Here is a 16,630-nt window from a genome sequence, read left to right as displayed (position 1 = left end):
TGGAGGGAAGACCTCTCTGTCTGTCTCTCCCTCTCTGTCTGTAACTCTACCTCTCAAATAAAATCTTTTAAAAAATGAACATGTGGCTAGATCACTGTAAATTCTTTATCATTACTGGAAAATATATTCCAAAGTTTTTTTTTTTATTAATAACTGATAACTTTACCTACATACATTCTGTTACTAAAAAGAACTTTTAGCCTAGTGATAAAGATGCCTATGTCCTACATCAGAGTGCCTGGGTTCTCCTAGCTTCCTGCTAATGCAGACTTTGGGAGACAGCAGTAATGACTCGGAGTGGGTTCCTTCTACCCACGTGGGAGAGTTCTGGGGTCCCAGTTTTAGCCTAACCCAACTCTAGCTGTTAAGAGCATTTGGAACATGAAAAGGCAGATGGGAGATCTTTCAATCTCTCTCCTCTCCCATCCCCATCATTCAAATAAGTAAATCTTGTCTTAAAAAATCATAGTACAGGTAGATCTGAACTGTATCCTTTGACTCCAGATTACTAGCTCTTTGTACTACAATACTTTCTATAACCCTCCGTCCATAGAACAGAGCCAAAAGGGAGAAGGGGAAAGAACATGAGAATTAAAATGACAAAGAAATTAAAACCAACTTTAAGAAGGCCATGAAAGCATTCATTGTGGCAATGTGAAAGGGTTGTCTCAGGCAACAAAAATTTGAAGTAATGCTGGTGTATCAGAGAATATGACTTAGAGGAAAAATAGGAATCATTTATCTGTGAAGTAAAAATCTATGAAAGGGAAAACCTAGGTATATTTAGGCGGTAAGCGGACAGTGTGGCTTCCTCCTCCCTGCTCTCTCTCGGATCACCTTCTCTGGGGGAAGCTAGCTGCCATACCATGAGGAAACACACACACACATACACACACACACACACACACACAGCTCTACAAAGACAACTGAGGAGACAACTGAGGCCTCCTGCCCAGATCTACATAAATGAGCCATCCTGGAACAGCACCTCCCATTTCCATCAAGCCTTCACGTGACTGTGGCAACAGCCAACATCTTCACTAAAACTTCACGAACATTGAGGCCTAAGTTTGTCAAATATTGGGGAAATTTGTTACCCAGCCAAATATAACACAACAGAGGCCAGCACTGTGACACAGCAGTGTGCCTGCAACTCTGGCATCCCGTATCAGTGCTGATTTGTGTCCCCCCTGCTCCACTTCAGGTCCAGCTCCCTGCTAACGTACTAGGAAAAGCAGTTGGGGATGGCCTAAGTATTTGGGGCCCTTATTACTCTTGTGGGAGACCCAGAAGCAGCTCCTGGCTCCCTGCCTTCTGCCTGGCCCAGTCCCAGTCATTGCAGCCATCTGGAGAGTAAACCAGAGGACAGACAGAAGATCTCTCTTTCTCTTGTCTCTCCCACTCTCTGCAACTTTTTCAAATAAAAATAATTAAAAATAATGTAACAGGTAGGGTAAGAAATTAACTCTTCACAGACATTTTTTGCTAGGAGTTGTGCCAAAACCCACAACTTGGAATTAGAAATCATAACAGTAATATGCAGGATGAAGTGGGAAGCATTTTTGTCCACTATCTCCCATAATATCCAGTAAAAAGTCCTATACAGAATTAATACCTGTTTTGGGTAGCAACTTAGCTACACACAGGATTCCCTAACTGAACCAACAAAACAGTCTGTTTCTTAAAAGTAAAATGGCTCCTTAGAACCTCTCCATGTAAGTTCAACCTTGAAATCTACAGTTCTACTGTTTTTCTGTTTCAGTTTTAGCAAAGAACACTTCAGAGTACTACAACATGTCATCTATGAAAACTGAGACCCAAACAAAAGCTCTTTTCCCTAAAGTTCATCAAAATGAAGAAGCAGCAGGGAAGGGATCCTGGGGGCTAGCATTTGGCACCGTGGTTAAGACGCTACCTTAGAATGCCCATATCCCATCCCACATCACAGTGCCTGGATGTGAGGCCAGCCTCAACTTTGTTCCCAGCTTCCTGCTATTTGGTCCCTGCCATCCATGTGGAAGACCCCAGGGAGTTCTGGGCTCCTGGTTTCAGGCTGGCCAAGCATTGGCTTTGTATTTGAAGATACCCCTCCAATCTCACCCTATCTCCATCTTTCTCTGCCTCTCAAATAAAACAAACATCAGAAGAAAAATATATAATACAAAAAAGCAGTATTATACAGAGCAGCTTCAGAGTTCCTAGTGGAAGGGAGTTCCACTATAAAACAGGAACACAAAATATTACATCACACAAAAGTATTTTATCGTTGGGGCTAGTGTTGTGGTGTCATGGTTAAGCCGCCACTTAAGATGCCGCCTCCCATGTGAGCACCACCAGCTTCTGGCTAATGTGCCTGGGAAAGCAGCAAAGATGCCCCCAAGTTTGTGAGCCCCTGCTAGCCACATTGGAGACCCAGATTAAGTTCCAGGCTTCTGGCTTCTGCCTGGCACAGCCCCCTGCCCTTGCAGCCATTTGGAGAGTGAACCAGAGAATGGAAGGTATCTCCCATCTCCCCCCACCCCAACAACTCTGCCTTTCAAATCAATCTTTAAAAAAAGTATTTTATTTTCTGCAACCATAAATATCCTTAAAAAGTCTTGATGATAAACCTCAAGAAACAAGTATTTCTCTGATTTAAATATTTAGCCTCTACACTAGACAAAAATCTGCCCAATCAAACAAATGGGAAACTGGGTAATATAAGTCAGTTTTCCCAATGCCAAAGCAATCTTGCCTATTACCTTAAAATCTGCAACTCACAGGGCTGGGAAGCCAAACACTAATATGCCCTCTCCCATCACCTTCACCCTTACACACAGGCTTTTTCCTTGACACCTGGGTTTATGTAGAAAGGTCAATAAAGTGGATAAAAGTGATCTCAGCTTTTTCAAGATAAGTCATGACATACTCTAGAAAAACGTAAGACAAAGACAAATAACCACAAAATAGAAGCCATCACTAATTCACCTACATAGATAAGAAATTAAGGTAGTATTTTCATGTATAATCTGACTCAACAGATAGGTAATATGCAGACTAAAAAACTTTATAGGCATTATTAAGTCCTAAAACTCTATAAAAATTTACTACCTGGAATTTGAAACCATGTCATATTTTCTTGACATCAATAAAGGAGGATGCTCTGTACAACCGTGGCATTCTCAAATACTCAACAAGTATTTAACTTTTTAATATTTTAAAGAGTTATTTATTTAATTTAAAAGGCAGAGAGTCATAGTCATGGGGAGGGAGGGGGTCTTTCATCCGCTGGTTCACTCTCCAAATGGCTGCAACGACCAGAGCTGGGCCAAACTGAAGCTAGGAGCCAGGAGTTTCTTATGGGTCTCCCACACAGGTGCAGGGGCCCAAGGACTTGGGCCATCTTCTACTGCTTTCCCAGGCCAAAGCAGAGAGCTGGATCAGAAGTGGAGCAGCCAGGACGCAAACCAGCGCCCATATGGAATGCCTGCAACACAGGCAGCAGCTGGCTTTACCCATGATGCCACAGCACAGGCCCCATTAACCTTTTTTAATTTTTTAAAGGTTATTTTCACTTCATTTGAAAGGCAGCAAAACAAGGGCAAAAGGTGATGGATCTTCCATCCTACAGTTCACTCGCCCAAATGGCCAAAATAACCAGTCCTGGACCAGGCTGAAGCCTGCAGGGATCCAAGTACTTGAACCATCATCTGCAGTCTCCCACAATGCACGTAAGCAGAAAGCTGGATGAGGGGCTGAGCAGCTGTGATTAGAATACAGGCACTCCACTATGCCATGTGCGAATCTTAACTACCAGACCAAATGCCCACCCCTCTTAAACTCTTTAAGTGACAGATATAATATTGGAAAACAAATAAAAAGGAAATGATGGTTTAAAACACATTTTTGAAACTTTTTCAAAGTTAATTAGTCTAGGAAATTGGCCTGCAACATGTTAACTTTTTAAAAGTACTTAAAGCTTAAGTTGAACCTCAAAGAAGAAAAGCTAGATTTTAATGGTCTCACACAGCTAAATATTTCTCCCAAAAAAAATTCTACCTGTATTATAACCAACGTAGAAGTAAAATTGCATAACAATTTTAAGATTTTCTAAATTTACTAAAATAAACTTGCTTACAAACTTACACTGGTTTTGAATAACTTTCTCCTGGGGACAATGAGCAACTTTTTTGTGCCAAGTGTCATTCAATTTTATAAATCAGTTCCTTTTCATCACCCAACACTTCTAATACATGTTTGTAAATGACAAAGGTCACAAACTACTATCTAATTTTGTATTTAATCATTTTTAAAAGTAGTACTAAAAATAAAAAACACTTAGCTATGATTTCAACAAATTTTAAACCGTATCAGATAAATTCAAAAGTACAATATTATCTCAAAATGACAGAAAAACTAAATATGCATTCTAACGGTTTTGATAATGGAATTACTTTAACAAAAATACCTCAAATTTTTTAAAAAGCAACTTAAAACTAAAATATTCTATCAGTCACAAAAATAGACTTCCTACTATGAAAGCAACCTGTCAAATCAACAAACACTGCTGTAATCTCAAGGATAGTTTATAAAAATTATGGAGCCTTTCCAAACTTAAAATAACAGGGGAAAAAATTAAAGCTTGTTAACAAGGAAGTTATTTCAGAATTGAGATTATGAAGACAACAAAGCAGTTTCATAAGCAAGGCTTTCATACAGCTGACAATATCACCCTGAAACACAATTACTACATTCTGTAATCTCAAGAAAACCAATACGCTTATTTGGACCTATGAGACCAGTTTCTTAACTCCTTACTCTCAGAATTCTTGTATGATGAAAAATTACATCAAGTTCGAGTAAGTATAATAAATAGCAAATGAAGCCAAAACTCCACATCTTGAAATATTACTTGATCAATAATTCATGGTCTCCTGAAGGGATGTAGTGGACAGACTGTTAACTAAAGCAAAACAAAACTCTGACACACAACACTTGTTATTTAAGGTGAATTATCCTAATGCTTGTGAAATGAAAATCACAAGGGACTTGAGAACATGTGTTCAGATCCAGCTCCACCATTTCCACCTTACATTTACTCTTCTGAGTAAATCATTCAAGTTGCTTCTACATCTGTTAAATAGTAGTCAAAAATAACACCTATCCTAAGAAATTTTGAGAATGAAAGGAAGACATTTAAACCACGCACTGTTAGGCAGGCATGTGCCCGTGTGTACACTGGATTAGATGCTCACTGTATAAACTTAACACAAACTTTAAAATACACATTGATACTAATGGAAGAGGATATAGGAAAACAATAAATGGCAGATTCCTCACGGTTCAGTTTGCATCAACTGTTAAATTTTTATTAAAGATGTCCTCCTTCCTACCCATACCTATACAGTTCAGCACAATTTTCCTAAGGTCTGTGCAGTCTATTTTACTCCAGCCAGGATATTTTTCTAACTAGATGCTAAAAACAGAATTTAAGATTAATGTTCAACATATTCCAGCTCTTGTATTCCTAGAAGCATATAAATTTAAGTGTTCACTTTCATCAATTAAGAACCAAAATTCCTAAAACTTTAGAAAGAGCTTTTAAATCAAAATCACTACTGACTTAAAATTTCTGCGTGTCAAAACATTAGCATGGTCAAAATAATTACTATTCTACTTTAGAAGCAATATAAGCAAAAAGTGAGTTCCAAAAAAAGTACATCAAAACCCAACTAAAGTTTTCCAGAGATCGAAAATAAAGGTAGCAACAATCGAAAAATAAACTGAAATAAATTCCTTAAATGTCCCTAAAAAAGGGGGGGCATATTGTTGTTAAGTCTCTAACGATCTTTAGGAAAGTAACACTAATTCCTTCAGAGACCTCCCCGATACAAGACTTTAAATATCTAAAAATCACTGCATTGCTACATAATTAAGATTTTAAGCCACACACTAATGCTGTACCGCTGATTCCAACTCTCTAATTCTGCAAAGTTATTTTAAAGGAAATCAATCCACTACTCTTTCCCACAATGATTTTATACTTGTTTTAAACTTTTTCCCCGGTTTGATAACAAAACAAACAGGAGAAAAGACTAAAATCACGCTGGAGACCACATTCCCGATTAGCAACGAGGGATTGGGGAAAGCAATCGTTAAAGATAAAAGAATAGTCTTTTCTTTTTCTCTTCTTTTTTAAAGTAGAGCCAAGTGCCAGCCGGGGTCTCCTGGCTGGACAAGGAAGTTCTGCCGAACCCGGGCGAGACCAGCCATGTTGGAGAAGCGCTTGTCAACCGGGGTGACAAGTGCTGCCCAGCACGGCCCGACGAGGCTGACCTTGCCGGCCCGGCGCGCCTCAGGGCCCTCTTCGGTTCCGCCCGCCGCCCCGGGCCCGGCCGGGGGTCGCCTCCGAGGGAGAGCCGCGCTCAGGTCCGAGCGCCGCGGCGAGCCGAGGGAAGAGGGCGGGGAAAGCGCGGAGTCGGGGGGAGACGGCTGCAGAGTTGGAGCCGCTCGCCGCGGCGAGGAGAGGGGCGCGGCGCCGCGCGGCGTCGGCGGCCGCCAGGGATTTCCGAGACCAGAACCTGGGGGAGGGGCCGCGAATTCGGGGTCCGGAGGTGAGAGGGCGCCCGCCGAGGGGCCCGGGAGTTGCAGCGGGGGAAGGGAAGGGGCCGCGGCGGGGCACTGACCTGTCCTCCGAGTCCATGCGGCTCAGAGGCTCCCCGTCCGACGACATCTCCAGGCTGCCTCGCCGGCCCCCGGAGGTCGCGCTGCTTCCGCCTCCCCCGGTCCCGTAGCCCTCGTCGCCGCCGCTGGAGACGACGCTGCTGCTACTGCTGCCGCCCCCGCCGCCGCCCTGGCTGCCCCGCAGTCCCTTGGGCTCCTCCAGGCCCTCCTTGCCGTCCCCATCCCCGCTGCTGCTGCTGGCGGCACCGGGGCTCAGCGAGCGCGTCTCGTCGCTGCTGCTCCCGCCGCTGCTGCCCACCAGGCTCTCGGCGCTGCTCTCCTCCTCGCCCCCGCCGCTGCTGCTGCTCTCGTCCTCCTCCTCCTCCTCCTCGTCCTCCTCGTCCTCGTCCTCCCCAGCCTGGCTGGCGCTCTCGGGGCTCGGCTCCGACATCGTCTCCGCCTCGCCGCCCCCCACTCCGCCGCCGCCGCCCCCGCCGCCGCCGTTCAGCAGCAGCGCCGCCACCGCCTCGGCCTCCACCTCCTCCTCCTCCTCCTCGTCCTCCTCCTCCTCCTCGGGGGGCTCAGCCCGGCCCCGCGCCGCCGGCCCTGGGCTGCCGGGGGGCAGAGGGCTCAGGCGGGAGAGCTCCTCCAGGTCGGCCATGTCGGTGATAGCGGCGGCCATGGCGGCGCCTGCTCCTCCTCCTCCTCCTCCTCCTCCCCGCTGCCGCCGCCGCTGCCGCCGCCGCCTCCCTCTCTCGACTCGCGCTCGCTCGCTCGCCCCCTCCCCAACGCCCAAAACTCCGCGGCCGCCGCTGCAGAGCAGGAGGAGGGCTCGCGGGCTGCGTCAGCCTGCACACGCGCTACGGAGCCCGCGCGGGGACAGGCGCGCACTCACGCGGAGCCGGCTGCGCGCCTGCGCGGCGGCCCCAATGGCGCCGCCCCCGGCTCCGAGGGCCGCGCCCCCCGCGCGGGCCCGGCCGGCCGCTCGGAGTTTCCTGCGGGCCTTCCCACGCCCTCGCGGGCGTCGCGGCCAGCGGGACACGCGGCCGGAAAGCCCGGGACGCTGACCTGGGGATTCCGAGCGGACGCCCTCCGGGTTCCCACGACCCAGTCGGCGGCCCCGCGGGGATGTTCGGGGAGTGTCCCTGCGTGCGGACGCCGCGCCAGAAATCGAGCACGTTCTGGCCGCCTGAGCGCTTCCAGTCCGCGAGGACAGGCGCTGGCGAACATAAATACAAAATGATCAGCTAGGACGCAAGTCCGTTCTCCCGGGCAGAGCGCAGCCCAGCGCCGCCGGCCAGAAGTGAACAAACTCAGCCGACGTCGTCGCCGACTCGCGGTCGCCACACTGGAGCACCTGAGCTCCGAGCGCCGCTTCGGCCCGGCAGGTGCCTCCTAGTGCGGTCTACACTGAGGTCGCCTTCCGTTCCGGCTTGTCCCTAAGTGTCCCCTCTGCCACGCTTTTTTAAACACAGCCAACGGACTCTACATACCTCAGGGGTCTGGTCTGCAACGAAGGCAACCCCTTTTTATTTAAAGGGCAGAGTTCACGGAGCTCTTCCTCCCGCTGGTTCGCTCTGCAAATGGCCGCGACGGCTAGGGCCGGCCCGGAGCCACGCGCTGCATCCGGGTCTCCCGCGTGCGTGCAGGGGCCCGAGCTCTGGGGCGCGCGCTGCTTTCCCAGGAGTCTTAGCAGGAAGCTGGATCCGAAGTGGAGCAGCCGGGACGCCAAGCGGCCAGGCGCTGCATTGCAGGCCGAGGCTTTACCGGCGGTATCACAAGGCCAGCACCTTTTATATGTGAACCATTAACGTGATTCCTTCACTTTCTAGGACTCTTATTGCGTCCCACCTCACCTCCAGAATTTTATCCTAAAAATATATTTTATACTTAAACTGTTGTATTGATCACTTTACCAAGTTTGCTGGTCATAAAAATGTGTGTATGAATTGAAATTTGCAGGTTATTTTTTTACATTTTATGCTATCATAAAGGTTTACGTCTTTAACAACATCTTATTTCAGTGGATCAAAACATAGTTTAAGTAATTGAAAATAACAGCAAAAAAAAAACTACTGAAATGCATCTCATAGAGATGTAGTTGTATGGATTTGTTTCCAATTTGTCAGTGGGTGTTATTATAATGAGAACAAGCTCGGTGTCAACTCTATTACAAGTTTTCAATTCCATGAATATCAGCATTGAGAAAAAACTTGTTCGAACAAATAAGCAGGGGCCAGCGCTGTGGCACAGTGGGTGAAGCAGCCGCCTGAAGTACCAGCATCCCATGTGGGCACCAGTTCAAGTCCCGGCTGCCCTTCTTCCAATCCAGTTCTCTGCCATGCCTGGGAAAGCAGTAGGAGATGGCCCAAATCGTTAGACCCCTGCACCAACAAGGAAGACTCAGAAGAAGCTCCTGGTTCCTGGTTTCAGGTCAGCCCAGCTGTGGCCATTGTGGCTATTTGGGGAGTGAACCAGCAGATGGAAGACCTCTCTCTCTCTCTCTCTCTTCCTCTCTCTCTCTCTCTCTCAACTCTACCTTTCAAATAAAAATAAATCTTTTAAAAAATACTTCTAATGGGGCCGGCGCTGTGGCGCAGTGGGTTAACGCCCTGGCCTGAAGTGCCGGCATCCCACATGGGCGCCGGTTCGAGTCCCGGCTGCTCCACTTCTGATCCAGCTCTCTGCTATGGCCTGGGATAGCAGTAGAGGATGGCCCAAGTCCTTGGGCCCCTGCACCCGTGTGGGAGACCCAGTAGAGGCTCCTGGCTCCTGGCTTCAGATCGGTGCAGCTCCAGCGGTTGTGGCCAATTGGAGAGTGAACCATCAGGTGGAAGACCTACCCCTCTCTCTCTCTTTCTGCCTCTCCTCTCTGTGTAACTCTGACTTTCAAATAAATAAAAATAAATCTTTAAAAAAAAAAATACTTCTAATGATCCATCAGATAACAACTCTGATTAGGTTGGTTCTTTTTCAACCTAGTTGAAAACAAGTAACTGAAAATCAGCTGATTTGTGAAAGGACTTGCTACTCATCCCTTTCTTCCATGTCCTGGAGGCTTTTGCACGCTGAAGTATTGCACCACACTAAGCTTTAGGATGAGGAAGAGTTATGCCTTGGTTTTGTAAGATAGGGGAGAAACAGAAGGGATGAGGGATGCTGGAAAGGAGTCTGAATTACACTCTGACTGAAGCACACATTTTAAGGGAGGGTTACCTGCGTAACTGATTGCCTTAAAAGACTCTCTGTATTCATACATACCTTGGAAAGTCTTTTTTTTTTTTTTTTTAAAGATTTATTTGCCGGCCGGCGCAGCTCACTTTGCTAATCCTCCGCCTTTGGCACCGGCACCCCGGGTTCTAGTCCTGGTTGGGGCGCCGGTTCTGTCCCAGTTGCTCCTCTTCCAGTCCAGCTCTCTGCTGTGGCCCAGGAAGGCAGTGGAGGATGGCCCAAGTGCTTGGGCCCTGCACCCCCATGGGAGACCAGGAGGAAGCACCTGGCTCCTGGCTTCGAATCGGCACAGCGCGCCTCTGTAACAGCCATTTGGGGGGTGAACCAACGGAAAAGGAAGACCTTTCTCTCTGTCTCTGTCTCACTAATTCTGCCTGTCAAAAAAAAAAAAAAAGATTTATTTGCATATTTGAAAGGCAGTGACAGAGATAGATGAAAAAAGAGACAAAGGGATCTTCCAACTACTAGTTCACTCTCCAATTGGCTGCAACAGCAGAGAGAGAGAGGTTTTCCATCCGCTGGTTCACTCCCCAGATATCTGCAATGGCCGGAGATGCACCAATCCAAAGCCAGGAGCCTGGCGCTTCTTCAGGGTCTCCCACGCGGGTGCAAGGGCCCAAGGACTTTGGCCATCTTCTACTGCTTTCCCAGGCCATAGCAGAGAGCTGGATGGGAAGTGGAGCAGCCGGATCTCAAACTGGCACCTATATGGGATGCCAGCGCTTCAGGCGAGGGCGTTAATCTGCTGTGCCACGACACCGGCACCTGCTCTACTTCTGATCCAGCTCTCATCTGTGGCCTGGGAAAACTGTAGAAGATGGCCCAAGTCCTTGAGCCCCTGAACCTGCCTGGAAGACCTGGAAGAAGCTCCTGGCTCCTGGCTTCGGATCAGATCAGCTCCAGCCATTGCAGCCATTTGCGGAATGAACCAGCAGATGGAAGACTTCTCTCTCTCTCTCTCTGCCTCTGCCTCTCTGTAGCTCTGCCTTTCAAATAAATTAATAAATCTTTAAAAATAAATAAAGAGGTGCCAGCGCTATGACTCACTTGGTTAATTCTCCACCTACAGCGCAGTCATCCCATATGGGCGTCGGGCTCTAGTCCGGTTCTGTCCCAGTTGCTCCTCTTCCAGTCCAGCTCTCTACTGTGGCCCAGGAAGGCAGTGGAGGATGGCCCAAGTGCTTGGGCCCTGCACCTGCATGGGAGACCAGGAGGAGGCACCTGGCTCCTGGCTTCGGACCAGCGCAGCACCGGCCTTGGCGGCCATTTGGGGAGTGAACCAACGGAAGGAAGACCTTTCTCTCTGTCTCTCTCACTGTCTGTAACTCTACCTGTCAAATAAATATATAAGAAAGAAAGAAAGAAAGAAAGAAAGAAAGAAAGAAAGAAAGAAAGAAAGAAAGAAAGAAAGAAAGAAAGAAAACATTAACAAAAGGTATTTTTTTTTAAATCACATGGTTTCAAAGATATTTTTGCACCAAAATAAACATCTTTTTTAAACAATCTGTTTTTAAAGTCCTTTTAATTTTACTTATTTGAAAGCAGACAGAGAGCTTCCATCCTCTAGTTCACTTCCCAAAAGTATGCAATGAGCCAGCGCCGCGGCTCACTAGGCTAATCCTCCACCTACCGGCGCCGGCACACCGGGTTCTAGTCCCAGTTGGGACGCCAGATTCTGTCCCGGTTGCCCCTCTTCCAGGCCAGCTCTCTGCTGTGGCCCAGGAAGGCAGTGGAGGATGGCCCAAGTGCTTGGGCCCTGCACCCCATGGGAGACCAGGAGAAGTACCTGGCTCCTGCCATCGGATCAGCGCGGTGCGCCGGCCACAGCGTGCCGGCCGCGGCGGCCATTGGAGGGTGAACCAACGGCAAAGGAAGACCTTTCTCTCTGTCTCTCTCTCTCACTGTCCACTCTGCCTGTCAAAAAAAAAAAAAAAGTATGTAATGGCCTGGGCTGGCCAGACGGAACTCAGGAGATAGAAACTCCGTTCAGATCTCCCACAGGTAGCAGGGACCCAAATGCTCAAGTCATCACTTGCTGACTTCCCAGGGTACCCATCAGTAGGAAACTGGGATCTGAAGCAGAGCTATATCCTATACTCCAGTATAGGAGGCAGGCAACCAAAGAGGCACTTAGCCACTGCACCAAACACCTGCTCCTGGTATGCCCTGGTATGATCATAATGTATTGTAAATTAAGAATTCTTAGAGTTTGGGATCAGCATTGTGGCACAACAGGTTAAACTACCTCCTGCAACACTGGCTTCCCATGTGAGCACCATTTTGAGGCCTGGCTGCACAGTTTTTGATCCAGCTCCCTGCTAATGCACCTGGGAAAGCAGCAGAAGATGGCCCTGGGGGTCCCTAACACCCACATGGGAAACTCAGTTGGAGTTCCATGCTCCTGGCTTTGGCCTGGCCATTGCTGCTATTTCAGGAGTGACCCAGCGAGTGGAAAATATCTCTCTGTCTCACCTCTTTCTCTCTGCCACTCTGCCTTTCAAATAAATAATTAAATAAATAAATAAGAGTTACCAGAGTTTTAAAAGTACATACTAAATATATGTGGCAGAAACTATATATTCCACTGGATATTAGGGTTCATTTTTGGCTGTTAATCCAGGAAGGCTCCATGAAGCATTTAGGATATGAAGAGATGGGTAGAGTGAGACAGAATAACTGCACTAATTATGTTATTTGAGCTCAATCTTCTTTAAAAAAAAAAAAAAAGGCAGAGCTACAGACAGAGGAGAGACAAATAGAGAGGTCTTCCATCCACTGGTTTATTCCCTAAGTGGCCTCAATGGCCAAAACTGGGCTGATCCAAAGTCAGGAGCCAGGGGCTTCTCCCAGGTCTCCCATACAGGTGTAGGGGCCCAAGGACTTGGGCCATCTTCTACTGCTTTCCCAAGCCATCATCAGGGAGCTGGATCAGAACTGGATTAGCGGGACTTGAACCGGCGCCCATATGGGATACCAGTGCCGCTGGCAGAGGCTTAGCTTACTAACACTACAGCACTGGCCCCCTTGAGCTCAATCTTAAAGAATGAATAAAACAATTCTATGTGAAGGAGAACTATGGGATTAAGAAACAGTATGTGGGAAGCCTGCACTGTGGCGTAGCAGGTAAAGCCACTCACTGCCTGCAGTGCCAGCATCACATATGGGTGAAGGTTCGAGTCCTGGCTGCTCCTCTTCCTATCCAGCTCTCTGCTATGGCCTGGGAAAGCAGTAGAAGATGGCCCAACTCCTTGGGCCCCTGACCCATGTGGGAGACCCAGAGGAAGCTCCTGGCTTCTGGTTTCAGATCAGCTCAGCTCTGGCTGTTGCAGTCATTTGGGAAGTGAACCAGTGGATGGAAGACAGACCGAACTCTCTCTTTCTCTCTCTGTAACTCTGCCTTTCAAATAAATAAATAAACCTTTTAAATAAATAAGCAAATAAACAAAAATAAGTATTTAGAAATCTCTAACAGCTTGACAAGGGAATTTCATGTCCACATAAAAGTAAATAATGCCAGAATAAACAGCTAAGGCTTATTTATGTCATTAGGTGTTTTTTAAAATGTATTGTGCTTATTTGAAGTGTAGAGTTACAGAAAAAGAGGGGGAGACAGAAAGAGACAGAGATATATTCCATCCGCTGATTCACTCTCTTCGTGGGTACATTACTCTGTCTTTCTCTACCCATCTGTTAACATCTCATGGAGCCTTCCTGGATTAACTCAGCCAAAAGTGAACCCTAATCTCTAGCACTATAAATAGTACGTGGCACATACACTCAATATTCACTTTCTAAACTCTGATAACGTTAACTTATTCATTTATTTACTTATTTGAAAGGCAGAGTAACAGAAATAGAAAAATCTTCCATCCACTGGTTCACTCCCCAAATGGCAGCAATGGCAAGGACTAGGTAAGGCCAAAGCCATGAGCCTGGAATTCCACTGAGGTCTCCCACATGGATACAGGGATCCAAGCACTGAGCCATCCTCCACTACTTTCTCAGGCACGTTAGCAGGGAGCTGATCAGAAGTGGAGCTAACGGGAGTCATGTTGGATGCCAACGTAAAAGGTAGGGATTAACTTGCTGTGCTATAATGCTAGACTCCAAGGTCAGCTTTTTTTAAATTTTGTTTTTCTGGTAATTCATTTCGCTATATTTTACAGAAGTTATCACTGTACTTATATTTCTTTTTAAAATATACTGGTCTATCCACAGTAAAATAACTATTCTACAATTTTTTCCTTCGAGTTTAGATAACGTTATTCTATATATAATCATAAATTACCCAACAGCACACCATTGCATAAGAGGTATTTGGTTAAGAATCCTATTTAAACTCATCAACCATAGTACTAATGAGGTCCAATTAGCAGTAATAACTTCAATTCCACTGGTTCTACCTCTCTAGCCTACCAAGGTAGCCAGGACACCTCCAGCTTCCTGGGAGCTACTGGGGTGAAGAAATTATGCTCACACTGATCCTCCAGTGTCCTCCCTCACTTGGTCTGCTGTCCCAGGCAATGCAGGACCCCTACTGGGATGTGTGACACAAACAAAACAGTCAAAGCCGTGGCACAGCCATTGCGCTGACCTCTCAGGGGAACCCTGAGGCCGGTGGCTTGTGCCCAACACTACGTACCGTTTTCAGTGAACCAGCTCATTGTGTTCCTACTCAGAGCTGCTGCTCTTAGGGATCCAGCCATGCTTTCACGGGCCTCGATTGGCGACAGGTTTGAGTAACAGCTACCCCACGCTGTATTTACGACTCTCCATCCAATGACTAAGTCTTTCTTATAGGGATTCTCTGAGTCAGTCTTCCACTGAAGCGAGTTCTGTTCCAGGAAGCATTCTGAGCCCCCGTGGAGACAGGTTTCTTTCAGTCCTGCCTCTCCAGTTTGCAGGACGTGCCCAGACTTGCTTGAACCCCAGCAAGGCACCCTGCTGAGATTTTTGCTGGCTACCAAAGAGATGCCTCTGAAAAAGTCGCGAAAGCTGGCAGCTCTGCTCCATCTGGCACCTTGAGTGTAGGTTCCTTTATTTGGGTTCTGTGTGTTGGTACTGCCATGGTGAGCAAGATCAATAGCAGCATAATGACCTCATTCTCTGGGTGATTGGGAGTTGAGAGAAAGTATGCATGAAAAGAGAGAACTTCTTATCCAATGACAGAAATGACAGGAGCTTAGCTGGAATGAACTAGAAATTGGATGCAAGCTTTCCCATCCTGTAGGTTATAATCCAACCAAAACGCAACCCAATAATTATCGTTTTTGAGTTAAAATCTGTCAGTCTAACCATTTTGGGACTTAACTGCCTTGGCTGACTGCCCTTCCACAATGAAGAGGTCAGAGGCATGTGTGGTATTTTTAGCACTTTCTCATTTTCAATTTAGTAAAATTCTTTCTCTATCAATTACAGATCAAAAGTTAAGCAAAATATGAAAGCGGAATAGCATAACCACCACATTTATTTTGTCCTTTCATGTAGTTTATATCTGATTTGTTAGCCAAAAAAGCTGTATTCAATATTCAGAACTTTCAATTATTAAAATTGAATTTTACAGATGGTAGCGTACAAATCAGTTAATACTTTTTTTTTTTTAATTTTTGATAGGCAGAGTGGACAGTGAGAGAGAGAGACAGAGAGAGAAAGGTCTTCCTTTGCCGTTGGTTCACCCTCCAATGGCCGCCGCTGCAGCCGGCGCACCGCGCTGATCCGATGGCAGGAGCCAGGATCCAGGTGCTTTTTCCTGGTCTCCCATGGGGTGCAGGGCCCAAGCACCTGGGCCATCCTCCACTGCACTCCCTGGCCATAGCAGAGAGCTGGCCTGGAAGAGGGGCTACCGGGACAGAATCCGGTGCCCCGACCGGGACTAGAACCCGGTGTGCCGGCGCCGCAAGGTGGAGGATTAGCCTATTGAGCCACGGCGCCGGCTACTTTTTGCATAAATGTACAACATCAGTTAATACTTTTTGCATAAATCCCTAGGAAGGCAGGGAAGAATCTAAGTTGATATTTAATAATGAGTGAAATGTTTTAAAAGTCTATCAGCAGTGTGAATAAACTAACTTGGTTTCAAACCAAATTAAAGCAAGTACCTTAAGTAAATTCCACCCGTAAGGACAGATGACACCTATTTTGACTACTAACCTTATTAACATCCTTATTTTTCTCTTTGTCCCTTAATGCTGTACTTGCCTGTATATCTACCTTATCCTATCTGCATCTTAATAAATTACCCCAACTTTTTTGTTTATGTATTTTTAAAATTTTATTTCTTTGAAAGGCAGAGAGAGAGAGAGAGAGAGAGAGAGTACACTACCACAAATGGCTGCAAAGGCTGGGGCTGGGTTAGGCTGAAACCAGGAGTTGGACACTCACTCTGGGTCCTCCGAGTGGGTGCCAGGGACCAATTATGAGGGTCATCACCTGGGCTATCCCCCTGGGTGCTCTTTAGCAGGAAGCTGGAATTTGGAGCACAGCCAAAACTCAATCCTAGGCACTCTGATAATGGGAAGCAGGTATCCTAAACTACAGTTTAACCACTAAGCCTAACACACACATCCATCTTATTTTTTTAAAGATCTATTTATTTCAAAGACAGAGTTACAGGGAGAGACAGAGGAATCATCTTCTACTGGTTCATTCCCCAAAGGGCCACAATGGTCAGGGCCAGGCTAAGCCAAAGCCAGGAAACTGGAACTCCATCCTAGTCTCCAATGTGGGTAGCAGTAGCCAAAACACTTGGGCCATCTTC

The 16,630-nt window shown here is 46.8% G+C and overlaps 1 protein-coding gene across 12 annotated transcripts in view; it reads right to left on the bottom strand.

Moving 5' to 3' along the window:
- The window catches only part of AEBP2 (AE binding protein 2), a 153,897-nt gene extending 139,155 nt beyond the window's left edge, over nucleotides 1–14,742 (bottom strand). For 5 of the 12 annotated variants that reach the window (XM_089303899.1, XM_070049445.2, XM_070049446.2 and 2 more), the window contains exon 1: nucleotides 6,666–7,507. In XM_089303899.1, the coding sequence (XP_089160025.1) occupies nucleotides 6,666–7,324 (659 nt within the window). In that variant the 5' untranslated portion in view covers nucleotides 7,325–7,507. Of the gene's footprint in view, nucleotides 1–6,315; nucleotides 6,503–6,665; nucleotides 7,508–8,135; nucleotides 8,431–14,515 lie in introns of those variants that run through there. The other 7 variants (XM_089303901.1, XM_089303903.1, XM_089303902.1 and 4 more) reach the window with 6 other exon arrangements.
- Between the last annotated feature and the right edge of the window lie 1,888 nt (nucleotides 14,743–16,630).

The sequence above is a fragment of the Oryctolagus cuniculus genome, chromosome 9 (assembly GCF_051225735.1).
Source record: "Oryctolagus cuniculus isolate XC-2025 breed Fujian yellow rabbit chromosome 9, ASM5122573v1, whole genome shotgun sequence".
In the NCBI taxonomy this organism is placed as follows: Eukaryota; Metazoa; Chordata; class Mammalia; order Lagomorpha; family Leporidae; genus Oryctolagus; species Oryctolagus cuniculus.
This window is presented reverse-complemented; position numbering and strand designations above follow the sequence as displayed.